Here is a 25,003-nt window from a genome sequence, read left to right as displayed (position 1 = left end):
CTACCATAAATAGTGCATTTATACAATGGTTGTCATGAACACTGATGAACCTTCAGTCCACCATCATTTCGAAACTTTTTTCCACATTGACCGCAAACATAAGGTTTCTCTCCTGTATGAAGGCGGAAATGTCGCTTGAGTGTCAATGCGTGACGAAAGCGTGCGCTACAGATAGAGCAAGTGTATGGCCTCTCTCCTGTATGGATCCTCTGATGGATTTTGAGATGGTGCTTACGGTTGAAGTCTCGACCGCATAGGCTACAATGATAAGGGCTCCGGTTGGGGGGAAACGCATGGTCCCCGGGACTCTTATAATGGTTGTTGTGGAGCTTTGGGAAGTGGGTTTGTTGGCCTGAGCTTGAGGATGACAGGAAATCTAGGCCTAGAAGCAGAGAAAAGTGAAAATTACATGTAAAACATCTTGTATTATGGCATATACCTGTGCTTAAGTTTATAATTGTACTCAGTGAAAATTAATATAACCCTACTAGCATGGCATGTTACAGTAGTACTAACCTAGGGGTTGGTTGGTGGACTGGCAGTGCAGGTTTGAATGGAAGCTCTCTGAGTGCAAAGGCTCAGGTCTCCAGTCTTCCAATAGTCTCGACTGAGCCAGAGAAAGGCTGTCTGAGTTGGGCTCCTCCACTACAGAGAGGGACACTGGGATTGCGTCATCATAACTCTCTTCTTTCTCCACCTTTACAGCCACTTCAAGGGATGACCCCTCAATTGTAACTGTCCCAGCACATGTCTGGTCAGTTTTGGTCATATTGTGTTGATCATTCTTGATGTCTGAGAAGAGAGTGTCTTAAGTTTCATCAATCCTGTCCAAACCATGCACAGCGGCAATAACAAAGTATTTGACATCAGAACCCGGAAGAGTAATTCGCCACTGGTTCCTTCAAGATTTTCCTATGGGGTTTTATAATGGGGTTTTTTGGTTTATTTATAAGATAAAGCCTGTAGTATAACATAACATAACTAGACTATACTCTGATGTTTTGTTCTACACTGTAAATTACACACACCTATAGTGAAAAAGCACATTTTGAAGCAATTATGTTCATTTTTATGTTCTTATGTTCATTCAACTAGATAAGACCGCTGAAGGTGTGCGTGTGTGTGCAGTGTATGTTGTAGAACAAAGCTTCACAGTATTATCAAGTTATTTTACCACAGGCTTTATTTTAATCATAAATTGAAAAACCCCATTATAGAATCCCATAGGAAAATCTCGAAGGAACTAGTGGAGAATTAGACTTTCGGGTTCTGACGTTATACCTGCACCGCTCTATAGATGTAAATTTACAGTAAAAAACTGGCAGTAGTGGTTGCCGTAAAGAAATACTGCAATTACGGTATTATGGGATGACATATTGGTTCCTGTATAACCATATATTTCATTAAGCAATATAATGTTAATAAATCAACTATCAAAATTTGCTTTTTACCTTATAGGGTTGGTTCAACCAAAAATGAAATTTCTGTCATTAAAGGATTAGTCCACTTTTAAATGAAACGTTCCTGATAATTTACTCACCCCCATGTCATCCAAGATGTTCATGTCTTTCTTTCTTCAGTCGAAAAGAAATTAAGGTTTTTGATGAAAGCATTCCAGGATTATTCTCCTTATAGTGGACTCCAATTGCCTCCAAACGGTTGAAGTCAAAATGACAGTTTCAGTGCAGCTTCAAAGGGCTCTAAACGATACCAGACGAGGAATAAGGGTCTTATCTAGTGAAACGATCAGTAATTTAAAAAAAAAAAAATACAACTGTATATGCTTTATAAACACAAATGATCACCTTGCACGTGCTTCCGCTTTCTGTATTCTTCAAAACGCTTACACTGTATGTCCTAAGCCTACCCTATTCAACTTACGGAACGAACGCAGCGCCAGTTTCGTTTTTTTTCCATAAGTAGAATAGGGAAGGCGTAGGACATATGCCGTAAACTTTTTGAAGAATACAGAAAGCAGAAGCACGTGCAAGGCAATAATATGTGTTTATAAAGCATACAGTTGTATTTTTTTCAAAAATGACTGAACGTTTAGCTAGATAAGACCTTTATTCCTCATCTGGTTTCGTTTAAAGCTGCACTGAAACTGTCATTTTGACCTTCAACCGTCTGGAGGCCATTGAAGTCCACTATAAGGAGAAAAAAACCTTAATTTCTTTTCAACTGAAGAAAGAAAAACATGAACATCTTGGATGACATGGGGGTGAGTTATTTATCAGGAACATTTCATTTAAAAGTGGACTACTCCTTTAAGTACTCACCCTCATGTCGTTCCAAACCCACAAGATCTTGATTGATCACCAGAACACAAATTAAAATATTTTTGATAATTTTCGTCAAATATTATATATATTTTTGATGAGCTTTCTGAACCACTCACAGGCAGCAACGTCATTGCAACTTTCAAGGCCCAGAAAGGTAGTAAAAGCATCATTAAAATAGTCCATGTGACTACAGTGGTTCAACCTTGATGTTATGAAGCGAAGAGAATACTTTTTGTGTGCACTAACGAAGGTCTTACGGGTTTGGAACAACATGAGGGTAATTAATGACAGAAATTAAATTTTCGGGTGAACTTAACTAACCCTTTAAAATGTACTGCTAATAACCATGATAATACATAATACATAAAGTGGTACAATAGAAAGCCACATAACGGATCAGATCAGAGTTCATCGCAAGTGACCTATCCATAAAACATGGCCAATATTTGTTCAAGGTAAACTAAAATAATGCAATAAACATTAACCAAGTAACAGAAAATACCTCTAAAAAAACCCTACTGTACATTACTAATAACAAAAATAAGAAACAAAACTAATTCAAATATAATTATAGGTGATTTCACGCAGTACAATTACATATGATGTTATTTAAACCATTTAAAGTTATGGTACGTATATATGGTAAGGTAACGTAGTTAACCAAATAACAGGTTTAACTATGTCATTTTTACTGTCTTTTCTGTAAAAATTACAATTTTTACAGTGTGTAACTTGTAAGCACGTGTAACTTGAGCACTGTCATAAAGGGGTATACGGGTACGACTACACAGTTATGGCTAATAACAACTAAATAACTAAATAAACAAGGATATAGTAAACATGAAGTCAAAATGGGCCAATAGTTACAAAGGCATCTTGTTATTGCGCAGTCGGGCATTTTAAGTGATTTATAACTTTAATTTATGCATTCGTCTTTAATCATCAAATAGCTTACCATTTGTCTCATCTAATCTATAGTGGGTTGATTCCTCAAGTGAATCCGAGTTTAAAGTCTGAGCGCACGCGCCTCCATTTGGGTTCCCACAGACTGATCCTCGCTGGAATATATTAGTTTCCTTGGATCCACATACCTCATAATCATGTTCCGAGTCCACATTGGGCTCGGTTCGTTGTCCGACGTTAAGGGTATTTAACTGCCGACCCCCACGCTGAACCCTGCTGCAGCTGATAGGAGGGTTTGTCACCAACTGATTGCTACTACCGATGGGAAAGTCTTCGAGTCTCCGTGACTGTTGATCCAGGCGACCACACACAGTAGAAAGTTGCGTTTCAGCTGTTTGCAGCCTAAACTTGAGCGCACTGTTGTCCCGCAGAGCCTCTTGAATCTTGCCCTGCACATCTCTGAGCGCTCTGTCAAGCAGTCTGGTGATCTCCGCAACGGCGATCTCTACTGCAACACCGAGCGCGTTTCGAAGGGTCGCAGTCAGTTCATCTTGAAACGAGAACGACACCTCAGCAATCACTGCGGGGCTTGCAGGACCACCGTGTACCTCCATTTCGTTTCTCGTTTAAAATAACTTTTCGACAATATTCTAATATCCTAAGAGGACACAAAGCGCATCGCTCACCGGATAACTCTGAAGTGGCGAACGTTTAGTAGCTGGCCAACCAAATCATTCCCTTCGTTGCTTGCATTTAAAACAACTGAACACTTGTAGCCTACTTATTTTTAGTCAAACCATTTCAACCTTTCGAAAAACAAACTAACTAAATACATAAAAAAAACATATTATTCACTGTCGTTAACAGTGGTAAAATGTCAAATAAATAAATAAATAGAACAAAACTCCGGAAAAACACACAGTTGTCCGCGTTGTTTATATATATATATATATATATATATATATATATATATATATATATATATATATATATATATATATATATATATATATCTTGCACATTTACACATTTACATTTTAAGAAAACTAAAAATAGGATAATACTAAAATAGTAAAGTTTTCCGTCTTTTTAAAGTACTATTTAAAATTATGAAAGTATTTGAAAAATTTTCACAAAGTCATGTATAAATAAAGGAGGGTTTACATTTCTTTAATTTACATGTGTGAAATTGATATTAACCAGACAAAATTATCATGTTCACAAGGTCAGAAATCCAGGAATTCAATATATTTTTAAAAAGAATGTTATTAATTTTTACTGAAAGATATTTAAGTTGTCCACATTGTTATAGGGGAAAGAACACACGAAAAAAAATGATTTAGTTGATTATATATTGATAGCTATTTGTAAATGAAGTAATTTGTATTTTTTTTTCTAAATTATTTTTGGACATTATCATAATCATCATCAACATTTCGAGGGACCGGAGTCCACTAGAGGGCCTCAGAAAAAGTAGCAGGCTAAGCATAGAGAAAAAAGAAAAACATCATCCCATTCCAAGAATAGATATCAGGAAAATAACTGAGATGTCAACCCGATCTTTGTGAGAGTCTCTGAAACTTTAAAAATAAAAAAAGACTGCGGTCAGATTCTTTGTTTAGTCACTCAAAAGGCTTTTTAGGTGCGTTCTGCCTTTTGTACATTCACAGTGTACAAGCCCATATATGTGAAGCCAGTTTGGAGCTATGGTTTGGTTTATCATATCTGTCAACAAGGCCAGGGTGTAGCAGAGCCTAATAAAAGTAATAGAGGACAGAGAAAAAAATAAGATACCAAAAAGAGTTGTTTGTGCACTTAAAGGTGAAAGGATGTTTTGTTTTATACATTTTCGCAATATTACTTGAAACTGTCTTTACTAATGGATAAAAGACTATTTATTAGGTGCAATGAAAGGAATAATATTAATATACATCATCTGTGCACGAGGTAGGGCCTTAAAAACATCAGCCAATCGTTTACGTGATCATCGTGACGTTCCTTGTGAGAGATGAGCGCAGCTGCTCTCTCCAGTAACTTTCCACACTCCACAGGTGCTGCATGCACTGTTTTTGTCAGGTGAGTCCGACATAATGAATCCAAAAAACACGACACAGCGAATGCCGGTGGTAAACACTCTTGTTCCAATACTCGTGCACGAGTTTCTCATGACACCTGGCCAACAAAGAAGCAAGATGAAAATGGACACAAGTGACATGAAAACGCTTAGCTTGTGATTAAAGAAGGGGTGATACATTTTAAGATGAAGGTTATAGAACTACTGTTCTTTAAAAGTGAGGTAGGCATTTTCGGAGATGCTAGCAATAGAGGGTATGCATCAACGTCACTTTCCCGCCAAAAGCACGCTCCCTCAGCTGGACTGAGTGGCAAAAGAACCTGCTGCGTGACTGCTGGATTTAATAGGCGAAAACACGAGTAAAACAAACGAAATACACTAAAGGTTGGACTCCAAACAAAGTGTTCCTTAAAACTTTTCAAATAAACCAAATCCATGGATATCGACATGCAGCCAGGAGTCGTGTTTCCTGACATGTGCCTGATTTCGACGCCGGGGAAATAGCCTACATAAAGCAAATCTGCCTGTGAATATTTTATATAACTACAATATAGGTTTACATCCGAGTATTCACTTTTATCAATGTTATATCGTCATATTGTCCAGACTAGGGCTGGGGGATATATCGCATGTGATTGTGACGCGCATTTTGTCAGTAAAGCCGGTTCCCTGATTACCGCTAAATCGCCATCACCTGCTTTCAAATGGAGCGGCATTTAATAGACAGAGCCGTAGTTCACTGACAAGCCACGCAATATCACGTTCATATCGCAGATGAATCGTCTTCGATAATGAACGCGATATTGCGTGGCTTGTCAGTGATCTACGGCTCTGTCTATTAAAAGCCGCTATCAACTCTGACTCATGCAGATTTTTTTCTGTATTGATAGTGTTGACATAGAAACCCATAAATCCGGAGGATGTGAACAGTTCTGGTTAGAACATTACAGAGGTTACCATCTCTTAATTACGGTTAAGACATTGTATAACATAAAGCTTAAGCTTGTTGTTTTGGTTCAGGAGGAAGTGTAAAAGGTGGCTGCTGTTTTTTTTTTTTTACTGCGCCCGGTGACTGTCCGTCTACAACTCTGCAGCCTCATGGAATGTACTGATGACATGTGATGTCTGCGAGAGCAGGGTGCACGGAGGTATGGAAATACTACATATTATGTTGACAGGCAGGAAGGACCGAATGCAATGACTGGACAAATATTTTTTGGTACTGAGACTTCCACAAAAGATGGGCATATATGTAATGTATATATATATATATATATATATACACACACTGCCCTTCAATAGTTTGGAAACACCCCTGGCAAAGTGTGGTTTTGGACGATATCAGCATAAATCCTTATAATTTTTATAATACATTACAGTAACTTGACATTATCATTGAAGACCAGCAATAATAATTTTCAAGTCAGACATGCTCCTTTGCCAGCTGTGATGCGTGTTACTGGTTTAAACTTGGCCCAGGTTTGTAAAAGATTTTTGGGTAAGCAACCCTTAATAGCTTCAAACAACTGATTGCCAATTAAGTTTAGAATACAATGAACCAATTAGGACCCAGTTTAGGTCAGATAGCTGCTAATGGTGGATATTTTGAAGAATCAAAAATTTAAGTTTTTTTCTATGTATAAACTTTATATAATACAATATGTTTTCGTAGTTTGTGTTGTCCCTTATCAGTGCAAAATTATCACAAATTAAAAAGGATTCATGCCAATATTGTCCAAAACAATAGTGGGGCAGTGTGTGTGTATATATATATATATTATACTACTTCTACTATTCATTTTATCAGGATGTTTAGAGAGTTTGTATAAAAGTGCAAAAAGTGTGTATAAAAAAAAGCTTTAACAGCACTATGTAAAATGACAAAATTATGTATTAAAAAATAATGTAACAATTAAGTTTTATTCTGTTTATTTTTTCTCAATCTTCAAAGGTATGTTATGTTTCCTGCACTTGAACTTCAATGGCATTTTAGATACACCTTGAGTTCTCATTATTTTATTGCAGTTTAAGTTTTAATACACAGTTAAAACAAGCACAGTTCTTGTAATTTCATCAGGAGCACAACAGGAAAAATGATAGAGTGTGTGTTGGAGGCGCTTCGAATATTGACTTGGAAAGTGGGGAACCTTGCACTGGTCTATATCCTGTCTTATTGATCGTTTTTGGCCGAAATATAAAGTGGCTGTTTCATGTTCCTGTTGTAGATAGATTATTTGTATGCATTTAAGCAAACTGCAGAAATGAATTTTGCATCATCATCAATCAGCATTAATATTAATCTAATTTCTTGATACAGGTGAAAACTGTCAAACGAGTTTCGCCTTATTGCACTCACACAAAAAAATTGCAAAAGCCAACCAACAGGTGTCGCAAACGGCTCACCAAGCATGATGCACTAGCGCAAGACACTTGCCAATGACCGTAGAGAGGGGGATTCCGCATTTAATAATTAAAAAAATGCAATACTACGTGAAAAGCAGAATCATGTGTATATTTTCCTTCTAAAAATAATTCTGAAAATAAATGCATTAAATGCGTTCCCTCTAAATTGCCATATCCAAGCTGGCAATTTCAAGAAACCCTTAATGTATGATATAGAAAAAATTGTTGATTAAACGTAGAGGATGTTGAACTATATTTTTCAACGAATCCATATACAGACAACACTGAAATCAATGCAGTCTCAGTTCCGCACTGTGTACATGAACTGGCATTGACGGGTTTACCAGCCTCAGACGTGCAGGCAGAGGGGGGCATCCGAGTGTGCGGGTAGAGCTGTACAGTAAACAATTTTGGTAAGCTTGCAATGATACACAGCAGAACTGCATGCTAGTGCAGACGTCGCATGCCGCATGTGCACGCCTGTCAGTGGAGCCTGGGTGCACACAACCATACAAGCTGGACCAGGAGGAAAACAATCTCAAGCGCTTATTTGGGCTCTCCTCGAGGGCGCGTGATTACATGATGAGAGAGAGAAGAGAACTGCTGCTATCATGAACGAATGTAAAACATACCACAGATTTTAGGCAGGCATTGGTGAATAATAAAAAAAAAAACAAGCAACTCGCCCTGCAATGGAGAACCAGGCGGCGATGGAGCAGCAGAGCTACGAGGACGTGCGGAAAAGCGGTTATCTCCGCAAACAGAAATCTATGCACCGGCGCTTTTTCGTTCTCCGGGCTGCATCGGAGCAGGGCCCGGCCAGACTCGAATATTATGAAAACGAAAAGAAATTCCGTAGCAAGTCACCAGTCCCAAAGAAAGCAGTGAACCTAGACTCTTGCTTCAACATCAACAAACGGGCAGATTCAAAGAACAAGCATATGATAGTGCTGTATACCCGCGGGGAGAGCTTTGCCATAGCCGCGGACACCGAGGAGGTACAAAACGAATGGTACCAGGCCATGCTGGATCTACAATGTAAATGTGAGTCAGAAATTATGTTGTACCCTTGAGTCAAATTCGTCAATGACCTGTCTTTCATATATATGCTGCAGCATAGATCTTGATGATTGTAGTTTCTTAACCTGCCCATCAACGTGTTGATGATGGGAGACCCCTTGGCTTCAGCGGATCTATATTTGCAAAGCTGTTTGGCTTCAAATGCACGTTCTACCCCACCCGTCTGTTTAATGTAGCCACCACACCTGGAAATGTGGACGCACGCGGTATTAAAATAGCCGGATAGATTACGGTGCATGCTTTGTAGAACCATTCAGTGCATTCATAAATAGTCAAATTAATAATTTGAATTTAATTGAATTATGTATTGAAAATAGAGATGTAAAATGTTAAATATTCTAATGCTCTCATCACTAGACGGAACCACTACAGCGCGTAGTGCGAGAGTGGCGCATTGTGCAACGCTGCTGCAGCGCTCAGGACTGTTTTTGTTTTTCTACACATTTGTGCATGTTGTAGGCTACGTGTAACCTACATTTCTGTCATAGCGATTCCACCGGGGAGGGGAGCCGCGGCAGCCGTGCGTGTTTATTGGAATACGGGTCTCCTCTTGCCCCATCCTTCGTGTTTTGGTAGAACATGATCCCCCCCACCCCGCCGCTGAATGAACCGTTCACCGGGTTGAACAGCAGGCCATCAGTGTGATGATATGGAGACATTAGTTGCCGAGCAAGCGATTCTATAAGTCTTCCTCGGTTTAATTAATGTCCTTAAAGGCTATAATGGATTCACTTGGTTGTAGTGTATGTATCCAGCAACTGCACGGAGAACATATCTTACTCCATTTTTACAAGCACGCTACAAAAAGTGCAACATTGCTCAGATAAATGGCCAAATCAGTTACAACCATTTATATGCACAGGGCTACTTTCTCGTGCATAACTAAAAGCTATAACGTAAATGTAACAAACTTTTGCCCTTGTGACCCCCTCAAAACATGTAAAGGTAAGGACAACTTTTATTTATGTATTTCTTTTTCTTTTTTTCAAAATCCACCCAACTCTACAGATCAAAAGCTTTAGGGAAATTAAAATGTATTTCTTTCTTTATTTTTTGTTTGTTTACTTCTATATAGGGCTACATACAGACATACACCACACACAAGAATTTGCATGTGGTAAAGTAGTAATAAAACTAAATAATTTGTGAATTGCATGTGTGTGTGTGTTTGTGTGTGTGTGCGCTTATTTAGGATAATTGATTGTCCCACCAGAGATAGTATGTTTCATTATATATAATGAAAATTATGCTAACCAACCCTGTTTTCAACTAATAAAATAGCATGTTTTCATGCCATTCTTTTAAGAAGATGACTTTGGGTTAAAAAAAGCAACATCATCTTAACATTTTGCTCTAAATATGGTGAAAATATACTAAAATATAGTATTTTAATGAATTGTAATTATAATATAAATAATTATTTGTTTCTGCTTGTAAAATTCTACCCCAAACTTGATGATGATGAATGCACTCAACAAATGATGTAACCAACAAGTATATATATATATATATATATATATATATATATATATATATATATATATTAGTGTGGCTTAATAACACAAAACTTACTTCAACTTATAATGTGCTGTGTGGAAACATACACATTGTTTGTGACAGTTCTATATTTAAATGGTCTCTATAGACACAATCAACTGTACTGCATACTTTACAATTTCTTTTAAATAAATGCATGTTTATTTCACTTTTCTATTGTGTTCCTATCTTTTATTTTGTATCTGTAGGTAAGACTCCTGATGAGTGTGGCAGTGGAGGAGACTGTGGACTGCCTTCCCCTGGCCCTGCCTTTAAGGAAGTCTGGCAAGTTAAAGTCTGGCCAAAAGGTTTGGGCCAGGCCAGGAATCTAGTTGGAATCTACAGACTTTGCTTAACGGACAAAACAGTCAACTTTGTCAAACTAAATTCTGATGTTGCAGCTGTGGTCCTCCAGCTGATGAATGTGCGACGCTGTGGCCACTCAGAAAACTTCTTTTTCATTGAAGTGGGTCGTTCTGCCATGACAGGTCCTGGAGAATTCTGGATGCAAGTAGAGGATTCAGTGGTGGCGCAGAACATGCATGAGACCCTTCTTGAGGCCATGAAGGCTCTGAGTGAAGAGTTTCGTCAAAGAAGCAAGTCCCAGACTGTTGGTGTGAGCTGCGGAGGAGGAACTGCTTCTAACCCTATTAGTGTACCTTCTAGACGACACCACCCAAATCTACCACCTTCACAGGTTGGTTTTTCCAGACGTGCTAGAACGGAAACACCTGGAGCATCAAACACCAACACATCTCCAACTCCACGGCACGGATTCTCTAGGTCACGGACAGCCAGCATTGGGGCTCGTACAGAGGATGGAGGGGGCAGAGCAACGGCACTCAGCACAAGTCCGAGTCTCAATGGTTCATCTTGCTCAACTACCCCAACCCTGAGACCTAAACCCACACGAGCACCTACTCCAGCAAAAATCACCCTCAGCCTAGCACGATACACTCCTAACCCTGCACCTTCCCCAGCCCCCAGTCTCTCATCCAGCTCTGGTCATGGGTCAGAATGTGGGTTAGGTGGAGCTGCCTTTGGAACAGTGCCCATCTGCACTTATGCTCGAATTCCTCAGAGAGTGTCCATGTCAGGATCACCCAGTGATTATGGTTCCTCGGATGAGTATGGCTCCAGCCCCGGAGAGCACTCCCTGCTAGCCACAGGGTTCCCTGGTGCCCTTGTTGAAGGTGGAGCCAGCTATATCCTGATGGGTCACAGAGAAGGGTCTCACAAACGTGTTCATGGACGCAGGGTTCTTCGTCGTTCATCTAGTCGTGAATGTGAAGCTGACCGCAGGCTGCTCAGCAAGCGTGCTTCCTTACCCCCCACCTCTACCCAGGAGCGTTTGGTCCCACACCGCAGGGAGGAGGAAGAAGAGGATGAAGAAGACTATGCAGTGATGTCACGCAGTGCAAGTAGAGAGTCTTTTACTTCACGCCGAGGTTCAGGGGGTTCAGCTACAACATCATTGGTGCAGGAAAACTCAGCAGATAAAGGTGTCAGTACTAAAGGTGGGCCTGAAGACTCCTCAATTGACAGTGGCTACATGTCTATGTTACCAGGTGTTACAGCTCCCCCTGCTTCATTGTCACTATCAGTTTCTGGTTCAGATGTAGTGCCAAAGGGTGGAGATGAATACATGGCCATGACCCCCAATAGTAGTGTCTCACCTCCTCAGCACATCCGCCTACCCATTAATGAGGGCTACATGATGATGTCTCCTAACAGTAGCTGTTCACCGGACTTACATGGCCTGAGTGGATGCATTTGGGGCAGCAGGGGCAGCATGGAGAGTCGGGCAGGCAGCGACTACATGAACATGTCCCCTATTAGTGCCAGGTCAGCTTGCAGTACTCCTCCATCACACCCAGAGCAGCAACCACTGCAGCCAAAGATGGTCTATTCTTATTTTTCGTTGCCACGTTCATATAAACACACTGCCCTCTCAACCCGTTTTGAAGATGATCTGGACAGGGTTTGTATTGGTAGAGGTGAAGCTGGAGGAAAGGTTGTTTACCATTGTGGAGGGGACACACCTGTGGGCTCAGGTGGTGGTGGACAACTCTCTCTGTCCTCATCCTCTTTCTCCTCTAGTTCAGCTAGCAGTGAAAGCCTTGAAGACAGGTCGTTGTCTCTGTCTGTTGGTGGAGTGGGAAGAGCAACCAGACTAACCACAGGACACAGGGTAGGGGGAACTCACCCCATAGTTTCAGCCCAACACCATCACCAGCAGAAATGTGGGCCAGGTTTTCAGAAACAGGGTCATTTACAGCCAAGAAAGGACAAGATGTCCAACTTTTTTGTGGATATGTCCAAAGCCAATACGTTGCCGAGAGTCAGGGAGACTTTGCTCCCAACTGCATCCCAGAGCCCTGGAGAATATGTGAGCATTGTTTATCAGGGTGAGCGAGGAGGACATAATAAGGTGAGGACTACAGCTGAGCCAGGAAACTCCATGGCACAAGGACATCAAAGAGCCTTTCACCGACCACAGCCTTGTCAAAGTGGATCTGCCAACCTTCCCCGGAGCTTCTCAGCACCCCTCTCCACCTCCATTTCTTTATCTTCTGAATATGTGAACATGGACTTGGGTAACTCACCTTCTTCTCTCACTCCTCTGTCTTCTTTTAAACCCACCCCAAAAGTCAGAGAGGAGATCAGCAGAGCTCCTCAAGTAAAACAAGAAATAGAAATGGGACTCAGGAAGAGCAGCGTGACAGGCTTGACATCTACAGATATCACTGCTGCTCCTTTTACAGACTATACTGAGATGAAATTTGGATTGGATGCAGATAAAACATCCATGTCCCCTAAACCTGGCCAAACACCTCTGCCATCCTCCATGGAGCAGGAGCATAACATGAATTATCCTTCACCCAAAGCTTTTTCAAATGTGGATCAGGGTGCCCGTCTAGTGAGGGCAGAATCATCAGCAAGAAGGCGGCATCGCTCTGAGACATTCATAGCAGCTCCAGCTCTCCCCCTCTCCCCCTCTGCTTCCCCTTCTTCTTTTTCTGAAACACCACATTGTGGTCCACCACGACAGCAAGGATTAGAGAGTAACCTTTGGTCTAATAATCAGCCACCCTCTCCACAGTGTGCCAGCCCTGGAGTAGCAACTCTTCCTGCTGCTCAGGCATCTTCCTTAACCCTGGAGCAAGGCCTCAACTACATTGATTTAGACTTGGTCAGTAAGGAGAATCAAACCAGTGTGGATGGACCTTCTGGCCCTCACTCGTTTTTCTCTCCTGTAGTAGGAGGGTTGAGTGGGGGATTGGGTGGAGCAGGAGGAAACACCACCTCCTGCATCAACACATATGCCAGCATTGATTTCATCAAATCAGATGAATTAAGAGTTCATCAGAGCAGCAGGAAGGACGGCAAAGGTAAAAGCATTGTACACTACAAAACTTTATTTGCTCCATTACTGAAGGCTACTTCATATGTTTGCCTTTCCATACTGTTACCATTCAGCTTTTCAGAGTATTAATCTTTGGTTGTTTTTCTGTCCTAACCAATGTGACTACTGAATATGATCAAAGGTGTCACCTCTCATGATCAGTGGTATCACAGAACATTTTTAGAATCCTTATCTCCTTATTAGAATAACAATGGTTATAAAGTAACAATATTCCTTTATCAGTATATGATTCTAACATTCATTCAAGACTCATGCAATTATTTTTAAAAATTGTTATTCAGTGTATTTTCGCTTGAAATTGCGAAATCTTTCCTGCTGAGGCTCACAGTGATGGTAATGGGATTATCAAGGGATATTTTTGGGCCTCTCTCCTCTCTTTCTTTTGTTATAGAACAATAGTAAATATTGTAAAAGGCTTAGTTCTATTTGGGCTGCTCTCTGCCTGTTTCCATTTGTGAAGTGGAGGTGGAGTATAAGAAGAATCTGACAGCTCCTGCGTTATAGTATTAACCACAGATCATTTAGGTTGTTGGTTTTGAGTGTGTGTTTGTTATAGTTTATGAGTGCATGATAAGGGTCGTGTGAGTACAGACATATGTGTGTATGTGCGTGGATTGAGAATATAGCATATTTGTGGCTTATCTAAGTGTTTATAAGGGATACCTCTGAGCAGCCCTGTATCCGCATATATATTTAACTCACTGTGATTGTAGATAATTATGGCTACTTAACTTCAGTCTTGCTGAAAATGTTCCTGAATGTGGTTCTGCTTCTACTCATCTCTCTCCTCTTTTCTCTTTCTCTTTTTCCTTTCTTCTAAGTCTTTCATCTTGACCGTGTATATCTCTCTTTTGGTAACATATAGACAGACTTTGCAAGAATGTATTACTCTAACCTTCTAAACTTTTTTTAAATGTTTCAGCTAGAAATTGGGACTAAGGACATGATTTTGCATACTGTATGTAATTCACTTTACGCTCAGTGACATGCCATTGACCACAGAACTGGTGCATATAGCTGTCTTAAAATGGCTTGTCAGATGGGTGGCAGGCTTCAGGTCAGTGTAATCCAGTGGTTCTCAACCCTGCACTTTCTTGATCCCTGGTCTGCATAAAGTTGAATGCTCACCCAAAATGTCTTAATTAAGCTACTGTGTGTAATTTTTTGATGTTAAATGCTTTCTCCTATCTTAGCTGATGTGTAGAAAGAGAACTATATTGATTTCCTCAAAAAGTTTAAACACTATGGCTCTGTGATGTGTTCAACATTGCTCTGATTGTTTGAGGAGTCCAACATAGCAACATTGACCCTACCAATGGTTTTGAGGGTGGGATTACCTATTTGTCCAAACAGCAGATGGACGAAGTGTTTTGTAAATAGCCATTTTATTTGCAATTCCATTTGGTGCTGCAAGTGGCACAGAAATTGCACACTGCAATTTGATTTTTACATTTTTTTGTAGAAAAAGTGTGTGGTGCTTCCAGCTTGCCCATGCAAAAGTTGCTATCACTATTGGGTGTTGCTAGGGCATTTGTATGCAGTTGCTAAAGTGTTCTGAATGTGTTTTGCAGTGCATGCACCACTAATTATTTTGACTAAGCGTCCTATCTTCCATAACTCGCATACCTAAAATTTGCTGAACAAAGATTTAGCCTCATCCAAAAAAATCAGTGCAATTTAGTTCAGTGCTGAGCTTGTGGAGCATCCTGAAAACCATCTTATGTAAATTACTTACCATCATGGTGGAAAGTGAGCAGGGTTGATTCAAAAACAAGGGCAGGAAATTGTACAATATGAGTATAAAAGACAAAGAAATGTTTTTAGTGGTTGAAAGAAAGATGACACCAGAGAACAAAAGAATAGACTAACAGAGAGTATGTGGCCTCAGAGAGACAGTAAGGTTGAGACTAGATAGAGAGAGAAAGATTAACAGAGACAGACAAGGAGTCAAAGCGTCAATGCAGGTATTGTGTGATTCAAAGTGACGCTCTGAAGGTTTTACCTCATACAAACCCAGTAACAACAGTGGTGCTAAGAAGTAGGGAATCTGCTCCAACCCAAAGCTGTCTAGACAAGCAGGTTGTTGTAGGTCAGAGGAGCTGTAATCTAGCTGACCCATCAGCAGCCCAGAGGAGAATACATTCCTTTTCAGTGGACCTGAAGGAGGGCATTTACTCACACCAACATTATTGCATGGCAATGTATCTGTGTCTTTTGTGTATGTGCAGTGATTCATTACATTACTCAAGTAGAATTATCATTAGTTAAAAAATGGAGAAAAAAACTCCTATTTGTCCTCAGTGTACCTTTTCCCAGTAACAAACCCCTCATAGGGCTAAAGTTTAGAATTGGTAGCTATGTTTTGTCTGCATGCCTATTTGTTGTTAAAGCACAAATCTTTGCTCTCTCATAAGCTGCTTCCATGTGCTGATTTTGCACCTTGTGGTTTCTATTTTTTTGGTTGTTTTGTTGAATTATATGAACTGCATTAGAGGGTTTTTGTTGTCTACATCTGATCCTGCAACCTAATTGGACCCGAAGAAGCAAAATCCACTGAATAAAGGATCAGTGTAATTTTATCCAAAGGCCTATTCTGCATCTCAATACAAAGAGTGTAGTTATTACAAACTGTCTTGTCAATATTTTTTACAACATTTAAATAAAAGGTTTCAGAAATCTGCAACTTTCCTGACGTATCTACTATATTTTAAACACATTTTTCACATTTTTAAACTAGGGTCAGTGGAACAGTTTAAAGAACAGTGTTAAAAATTTAAAAATAAATAAATAATTATTATCCTTAATAAATAAGTAAATAAATGAGTAAATAAATAAATAGTGCATCTAACAGTACAGAACTATGAGTAGAAAAAAATGTTATAAGTATAACTGACAACTAAGGAAAATCCCAAATTCAGTATCTCAGAAAATTAGAATATTACTTAAGAATACAAAGAAATTTTTAGAAATTTTGGCCAATTGAAAAGTATGACCATGTAGAGCACTCAATACTTAGTTGGAGCTCCTTTTGCCTAAATTACAGCAGCAATGCAGCGTGGCATGGAGTCGATCAGTCTGTGGCACTGCTCAGGTGTTATGAGAGCCCAGCTTGCTCTGATAGTGGCCTTCAGCTCTTCTGCATTGTCAGGTCTGGCATATCGCATCTTCCTCTTCACTATACCCCATAGATTTTCTATGGGGTTAAGGTCAGGCGAGTTTGCTGGCCAATTAAGAACAGGGATACCATGGTCCTTAAACCAGGCACTGGTAGCTTTGGCACTGTGTGCAGGTGCCAAGTCCTGTTGGAAAATGAAATCTGTATCTCCATAAAGTTGGTCAGCAGCAGGAAGCATGAAGTGCTCTAAAACTTCCTGGTATATGGCTGCGTTGACTTTGGACCTCAGAAAACACAGTGGACCAACACCAGCAGATGACATGGCACCCCAAACCATCACTGACTGTGGAAACTTTACACTGGACCTCAAGCAACGTGGATTGTGTGCCTTTCCTCTCTTCCTCCAGACTCTGGGACCCTGATTTCCAAAGGAAATGCAAAATTTACTTTCATCAGAGAACATAACTTTGGACCACTCAGCAGCAGTCCAGTCCTTTTTGTCTTTAGCCCAGGCGAGACGCTTCTGACGCTGTCTGTTGTTCAAGAGTGGCTTGACACAAGGAATGCGACAGCTGAAACCCATGTCTTGCATACGTCTGTGCGTAGTGGTTCTTGAAGCACTGACTCCAGCTGCAGTCCACTCTTTGTGAATCTCCCCCACATTTTTGATAGGGTTTTGTTTCACAATCCTCTACAGGGTGCGCTTATCCATATTGCTTGTACACTTTTTTTCTACCACATCTTTTTCTTCCCTTTGCATCTCGTGTGTTTGGACACAGAGCTCTGTAAACAGCCAGCCTCTTTTGCAATGACCTTTTGTGTCTTGCCCTCCTTGTGCAAGGTGTCAATGGTTGTCTTTTGGTCAGCAGTCTTCCCCATGATTGTGTAGCCTACAGAACTAGACTGAGAGACCATTTAAAGGCCTTTGCAGGTGTTTTGAGTTAATTAGCTGATTAGAGTGTGGCACCAGGTGTCTTCAATATTGAACCTTTTCACAATATTCAAATTTTCTGAGATACTGAATTTGGGAATATATAAATATATATATATATGTATACATATACCAGTGGCGAGCGGTGACTTTTTTTAACCGGGTATGCTGTGTGGTGCGTCATGTAAATAAATGTGGCCAATGCAGTTACGTTGAATGGGTTTATAGCTAATATGCAAGACGCTCACGTTCTCTCTAGACAATGTTAGTTTACTCATTTGCTTGCTCATGACAAATAGCAACACAGCGAAAAGTATTTCTAACATGTTGGAACTTTTATTGAGAGTAGCCCATATTTACCTGTTCAGACGTGCCTTCACAAGCACCTGTAAGAGCTTTTGTGACGTTTGAGTCGACGAAGGCGCAACATGCGAAAGGTGTGTTTGCAAAATATGCTGTATTTTTGTAATCCGCTAGGTGCCACTAGTGTCACAGAAATGACATACTTCAACGTATCAGTTTAGGACACAGATCTAAATCAGACATGACAAATAAAAAACACCATGGCGTCAATTTAAATGTATGCCAGAAGTACCTTTTTAAATTAATAATTAAAAAAAAAAAATTAACAATTAGTATTAGCAGCCTATTATAAATAAATAAATAAATAAAATGTAATTATAATAAATATAAACAGGCTATAATAAATAAAAATATCAGTAGGCTATTCTTTAAAAAAAAAAAGTTGAAATTATGCAAACACAAAAATGATATCGATTAACATCCTTAATTTAAAAAATTTTTCATGAAAAATCTCTATGGGGAAAATTAAATACTATGAAAATAGTTTTAGTTATGATTTTTTTCCCCCATTTGGCTAAGTTTAGTTAGTTTTGTATCAAATACAATGTGATTTTCGGTGATAGAGATCTCGCAGCAGCTATTTTTTCCTCTTGGGCGAGCGGTCCACTCATAGCTTATTCTGCCCATGTAATTTGCAATAGACCAGCAAACCAATGAGAACGCGCGACAATGATGACGTTCCATAACAAAAGCGAGAAGGCGCAAAAGCTGCTGCAGATCAGCTTACCCGGAAGTCTCCGTAACTGGCAGATTTAGGGAAAATTACCGTCGTTTGGCAAATAAATTAATTATGGACAGTTACATACGCATTACCAATCATGTAGGCTTTATGGTACACATCAAACAAGGGATTTAATAGTAATTTATAATGTTAATATTAGTTGCCGAGTCCACGAATGGCTTGGGTATGCAGAGCATTCGCAGCTTATATGGACCGCACGCCACTGATATATACATGATGATAATGATCATATTTGGGGGTCTGTGGCATCTGATCAAAAATTCCTGATCTAGCAGACTGTCCAGGCTGCTTTTTTTCATAAAACAAAAGTGAATAGTTAATGTGTCAAGCTTTAAAGGCACAATATGTAAGATTTTTGCATCAAAATATCCACCTGTACAGTGTTATGTTCAGTGTTTTTTTCACTTGTATAATTGCATTATCCCAAATGTTTCCAACAATGTTTATATCCAGAGAAATTATCCGTTTTAACCAGTGTAATGTCCCTCCTCATTGCATCGCCTGTCATTGGCGTTATCATCGGTTTCCGCTTGCCAAAGAAACTATGGCAACTTAGTGAATCTCATGAAAAATGCATTAGTAGTAGATGTAGCTGTAAATAAAGTGACATGTTTGAGTAGTAATTTAGCATTAAACATTACGTTACTTGCAGCTAATTCATTAGAATTATATAAAATCGTGATCAAACGTAACGGTTATAAAACTTTATTAATGAACATGATTTCTGAGTCCCTTCTGATTGATTTTCATCTGCAGTGGAGGTGAAGGCAACAACTCCCATCATTCCCCACTCCTTCACAACATCATCAAGCTACGCCATTGTTATTGTTTTGAGTTTGCGATCTCTAGCTGTGAAAATTAAATACTGTGCCTTTAAAACTGAAATTTAAGTTAGTTGCTGAAAATCTCATATTTTATCTTTGCAATCTCTGCTGCCATTATCATAAGAATGTCTTTGTTTTCCTTTTATTCACTAACTAACAGTCGGCAACTCATTCTGAGACTCTGGCCTTTGAGTTTAAGTACAAAGGCCAGAGTCTCAGAGTGAACTAAATGCATTAAAGGTGAAATAACCCTTTAATGCAGTTGTTTTTTGAGTGTACTATTAATATACATGCTTGACCATTGGAAGGATATAGTTTGCAGTTTTAAGCCTGGTTTATTTTGGACTTTTGATTTTTCCTACGTCAAAGGAAGACTCATCCGTTTCGTTTCCTTAGTGATACTAATGAGAGTGTTGTTCGTTTTCTCCCCCCTGCTTGTTTTTCTTTCTCTCTGTCTCTGCTTGTCAGCCAAAGTAAGCTCCCATCCTCTCCAAGCCTTTAATAGTAACATACACATACATACTCATTAGGGTCGAGGTCTGCAAAGGTGTAAAATCTAGATTGACAGTCACATGCCCTCAACCAACCACCTGTTTCTGCTGCAGCTCTAGTTACTACTGCCATTATAGTTATAATACACCATTTTAAATATTTATGTTAAAAAAATATGCATCATCTAATGTAGATCATTTATGAAGTTCCTGCTCCTCAAAATCTTTGTGTGGCCAATACTTTCAGCTTCACCTACATGACTTATTTTTTCAAACCAGTTTACCACAAACCCTGCCCCACAGCTGATTCTAAAGATTTCATTGGTCATGTCAGTCACAGTGCTGATTGCCTACACAATGCTGAAACAAATACTAACCCCTAATCATAACATTAAAGGGATAGTTCACCCAAAAATGAAAATTTAATGTTTATCTGCTTACCCAGTGCATCCAAGATGTAGGTGACATTTTTTCTTCAGTCGATCACAAATGATGATTTTTAACTGCAACCGCTGCCTTCTGTCATTCAAATAATTGCAGTAGATGGGAACTTCATCTATAAGAGTGAATAAACCTTGCTTAGACAAATCCAAATGAAACCCTGCGGCTCGTGACGGCACATTAATGTCCTAAGACACGAAACGATCGGTTTGTGTGAGAAACCGAACAGTATTTATATAATTTTTACCTCATTTACCTAATTTTTACCAAATTTTACCTAATTTTTATAAAAAAAAAATCACTCTCACGGACCTTCTCCGGGACTGTTCCTGGCTGGTGGAATGACCTACCACGCTCTATCCGAGCAGCCGAGTCTCTAGCCATTTTCAAAAAAAATGCTAAAGACGTATCTTTTTCGTCAGCACTTGACCCAGTAGTAGTAGCACTTACCTTGACTAATATTCTTCTCCTATCTGTGTATTTATTTATTTAAAAAAAAAAAAAAAAAATTCGCTATGAGCACTTTACTGACATAACTGTGACTTCACTCAGCACTTACATACTGTTGTTCTCATGTTGATTTAATTGATTCTACTACTCTCATTTGTAAGTCGCTTTGGATAAAAGCGTCTGCTAAATGACTAAATGTAAATGTAAATGTACCTCCAATACGCCACTATGTCCAACTCCGTTCAGCTTCCGGTGAGTGAGGTCAGATCGCGCTCTGACAACGGAAGTGATGTCTGACACTCATTGAAGTCCATGGGCGAGACATCACTTCCGTCATCACAACGCGTTTTTTGACCTCACTAGCAGGAAGCTAACGGAGTTGGACATAGTGGTGTATTAGAGGTAAAAATGATATAAATACTGTTCGGTTTCTCACACAAACCGATCGTTTCGTGTCTTAGGACATTAATGTGTCGTCACGAGCCGCAGGGTTTCATTTGGATTTGTCTAAGCAAGGTTTATTCACTCTTATAGATGAAGTTCCCATCTACTGCAATTATTTGAATGAAAGAGGGCAGCGGTTGCAGTTAAAAATCATCATTTGTGATCGACTGAAGAAAAAAATGTCACCTACATCTTGGATGCACTGGGGGTAAGCTGATAAACATCAAATTTTCATTTTTGGGTGAACTATCCCTTTAATCTTAGTACAGCATTAGTAGGACATCCGAACATGACGCTTGCTATTCAGGCCAAAGAGTTCAATCTTTGTTTCTCATGGTCCGAGAGTCCTTCAGGTGCCAATTGGCAAACTTAAGGTGGGCTGTCATGTGCCTTTTACTGAGGAGTGACTTCCGTCTGGTCACTCTACCATACAGGCCTGATTGGTGGAGTGCTGCAGAGATGGTTGTTCTTCTAGAAGTTTCTCCTCTCTCCACAGAGAAACACTGAAGCTCCGTCAGAATGACCATCAGGCTCTTGGTCACTTCCCTGACAAAGGCCTTTCTCCCACGATCACTCAGTTTGGCCAGGCAGCCTGCTCTGTTGGTTCCAACTTCTTCCATTTACAGGTGATGGAGGCCACTGTGCTCATTGGGACCTTCAGTTCTGCAGAAAGTTTTCTGTACCCTTCCCCAGATCTATGCCTTGATACAATCCTTTCTCGGTGGTCTATAGACAATTCCTTGGACTTCATGGCTTGGTTTTTGCTCTGACATGCACTGTTAACTGTGGGACCTTATATAGACAGGTGTGTGCCTTTTCAAATCATGTCCACTCAACTGAATTTACCACAGGTGGACTCCAATCAAGTTGTAGAAACATCTCAAGTATGATCAGTGGAAACAGGATGCACCTGAGCTCAATTTTGAGTGTCATGGCAAAGGCTGTGAATATTATGCACGTGTGATTTTTTATTTATTTTATTTTTTTCGTTGTTTATTTTGAATGGATTTGCAAAGATTTCAAACAAACGTCTTTCACATTGTCATTATGGGGGTATTGTTTTTAGAATTTTGAGAAAAATAATGAATTTAATCCAGTTTGGAATAAGGCTGTAACATAACAAAATGTGGAAAAAGTGAAGTGCTGTGAATACTTTCCAGATGCACTATACATTGTTTTTGTAATTATTTTAGCAATATTCTGTTCTAGTAAATACATAATTAATTTTTAGTAATTAAGTTATCCAGGAGGATTTTAGAACTTGTGCTTGTACCTTTCATGATGGACAGTAAGCCAGTGAATTTGTGAATTCACCTTTTGAAATCCTAAAATTAGATTTCAGTCTAGACACTCAACTAACATCACCATAAGAGATGGACAGAGGGAAATATGTTACTATTTATGTCTATATATGTATGTATGTATGTATGTGTTTGTGTGTGTCTGAGAGAGAGAGAGAATTTGTGTGTGTGTGTGTGTGTGGGTAGGTGCTTGTCTGCAGGGAGATTATGGTTAACTCAAGTGGGTGTACCGAGAGCAGAGCCAATTGATCTGTCTGCTGTTAACAAACCATCCACACACATACTGTCACACACAAACACTCACTCATGTGTATGCACTCAGAGCAGGAGTGGGTATAGGCATAGTTAGACTGAGAGTTTAGAGGATGAGAAAGAGAATTGTAATGCATGTGTTTAGACTACTGATATTGTAAGGTTGCGAGAGAGAGAGAGAGAGAGAGAGAGAGAGAGAGAGAGTTGGATTCATTTCATTGCTCTAGAGAGTCCGTGGCATTTAATACAGTAAGGTGAAGGTGGCAGCAGGCCAGTTCACACACATATGCAGCAAATTTGTGGGGCTCGTCTAAAAACCATGAGATGGGCCACACTCACAACTAGTGGTCACAAATGAGCATTTCTATTGGGAGATAAAACATAATTGCTGATGGAGACAATGATGTTAGTTTGAGCAATATTCTTTTGTTTTCTTTATTTTTTCTTTTCTGAAAATCAGTATTTTCTGTTATTTAGAAAGTGTAATTTAGAAATGTGTCTTGACAATGATTTCTGTCAGCGAGAATCAAGTGTGTGAGATGCATTCCTTTCTTGTAATTGTTCCTCTGTGCTCTCTTTTTTTGTTGAAACCAAGATACTTCTTTTCAGGATTTTTTGATGAATAAAAAGTTAAAAAGGGCAGTGTTAATTTTTACGTTTTTTTAAGTTTTACATTTATTTGAAACAAATGTTTCTGCTTCCTATGATCATTTTAAAGGCACAATATGTATTTTTTGCCGCTAGAGGTCGCTCATTCAAAACAAAGGCTTAACTTGATGATGTCTTGATTTCACGGTGTTGTCTTCACGTCTACAACCGGTGGAAAAGAATATGATGGGACTCGGGCAGAAATCATTTTCATGGATGAGCTAATATATTAAAGATTTTTTAACATTACTGTAGTGTGGCTGAAGGCTTCTTCCGGTCAGGGGTATGTGGGGTAACGCAGCGCTGTTTTATTATATTAGTTACATTTGTGTGTTTAAAGTTGTTATATTGCTATGTGCATTTGCTCGGTGGCTACTATGAGTCACTTGATGCACGCTGAAGTAAAGCTTGATCGATATTAGGCATGGTAAATCATGGTACTCGCGGTAAATCAAGAAAACAAGATTTAAACAATAAGACTCACTGTGTTGAGCTATATAACATGATTAGTTTTCTGTCGATGAATGTATCCAAACAGTTGCTCACCTGTCTAATAAAAACATAATATATTAAAGCATTTTTGTCGAGGGTAATGTGGGTATGATGACATTGATAGGCGACGCACGGACATGGTCCGTGTTCTGGTTAAAATTGCTTATTTCTCTGGATTTAAACATTCTTGGAAACATTTGGAATAATGTAAGTCAACAAAATATATAACATTGTTCTAGTGGTTTTTGGATATTTTCCAAAAATCTTACTTATTGTGCCTTTAATGTATTCTCGCTGAATAAATGTTTTAAAGCTGCAGTCCGTAACATTTTTTTGATTAAAATTGATCCAAAATCAATTTTTGAATAAGTACATAACCAGCCAGTGTTCAAAACGATCTCATTATCTTAGCTCGATTCACAACGGTAAGCTTGTAATAATGTTTTATAATAAGAGCGACATGGTGGATTTCCGCAGGAAATTTGAGCATGCAGCAGTTCGTCTCTGCGTCATTAAGTCACGTCCGTAAACGGAAAAAATGAGTCCCGTCCAGGCTAGTTGGTTTTATCACGTGAGGATGCTGCCGGTAGCGGATCATTTATAGACTTTTCTCACAGCAGCTGAAATAATTAAACTTATCATTTTGATGGTAGAATGTAATCCAGAAAGATCCAAATGACAATCATCAGTGACAACTGGAGATTCACCCGTAGTCAAAAAGCAAAAGACTTTGGACTGTGGAGTGGCTACAGAAATTGAAATCTACAGGTAACGCTAATATACACTAAATACACAGTCACGCAA

The 25,003-nt window shown here is 39.3% G+C and overlaps 2 protein-coding genes across 2 annotated transcripts; one reads left to right on the top strand and one right to left on the bottom strand.

Annotated features, from left to right (window-relative positions):
- Window positions 1–4: 4 nt before the first annotated feature.
- Window positions 5–4,089, bottom strand: si:ch211-284e13.5 (uncharacterized protein LOC793850 homolog). Its single transcript, XM_067406556.1, has 3 exons — window positions 3,238–4,089; window positions 517–792; window positions 5–382 (listed from the first exon to the last, which is right to left on the bottom strand). Exons 1-3 carry the CDS (start codon window positions 3,797–3,799, stop codon window positions 33–35), a joined length of 1,188 nt encoding a protein of 395 aa, XP_067262657.1. The 5' UTR covers window positions 3,800–4,089; the 3' UTR covers window positions 5–32.
- A 4,265-nt stretch (window positions 4,090–8,354) lies between these two features.
- Window positions 8,355–19,746, top strand: si:ch211-284e13.4 (insulin receptor substrate 1-B). The gene is made up of 3 exons (XM_067408237.1): window positions 8,355–8,706; window positions 10,488–13,670; window positions 19,613–19,746. Exons 1-3 carry the CDS (start codon window positions 8,355–8,357, stop codon window positions 19,744–19,746), a joined length of 3,669 nt encoding a protein of 1,222 aa, XP_067264338.1.
- Window positions 19,747–25,003: the final 5,257 nt, after the last annotated feature.

Source organism: Chanodichthys erythropterus, chromosome 13 (genome assembly GCF_024489055.1).
Source record: "Chanodichthys erythropterus isolate Z2021 chromosome 13, ASM2448905v1, whole genome shotgun sequence".
Taxonomy (NCBI): Eukaryota; Metazoa; Chordata; class Actinopteri; order Cypriniformes; family Xenocyprididae; genus Chanodichthys; species Chanodichthys erythropterus.
Note: the sequence above shows the minus strand (reverse complement) of the source record. Positions and strands in the feature narration are given on the sequence as shown.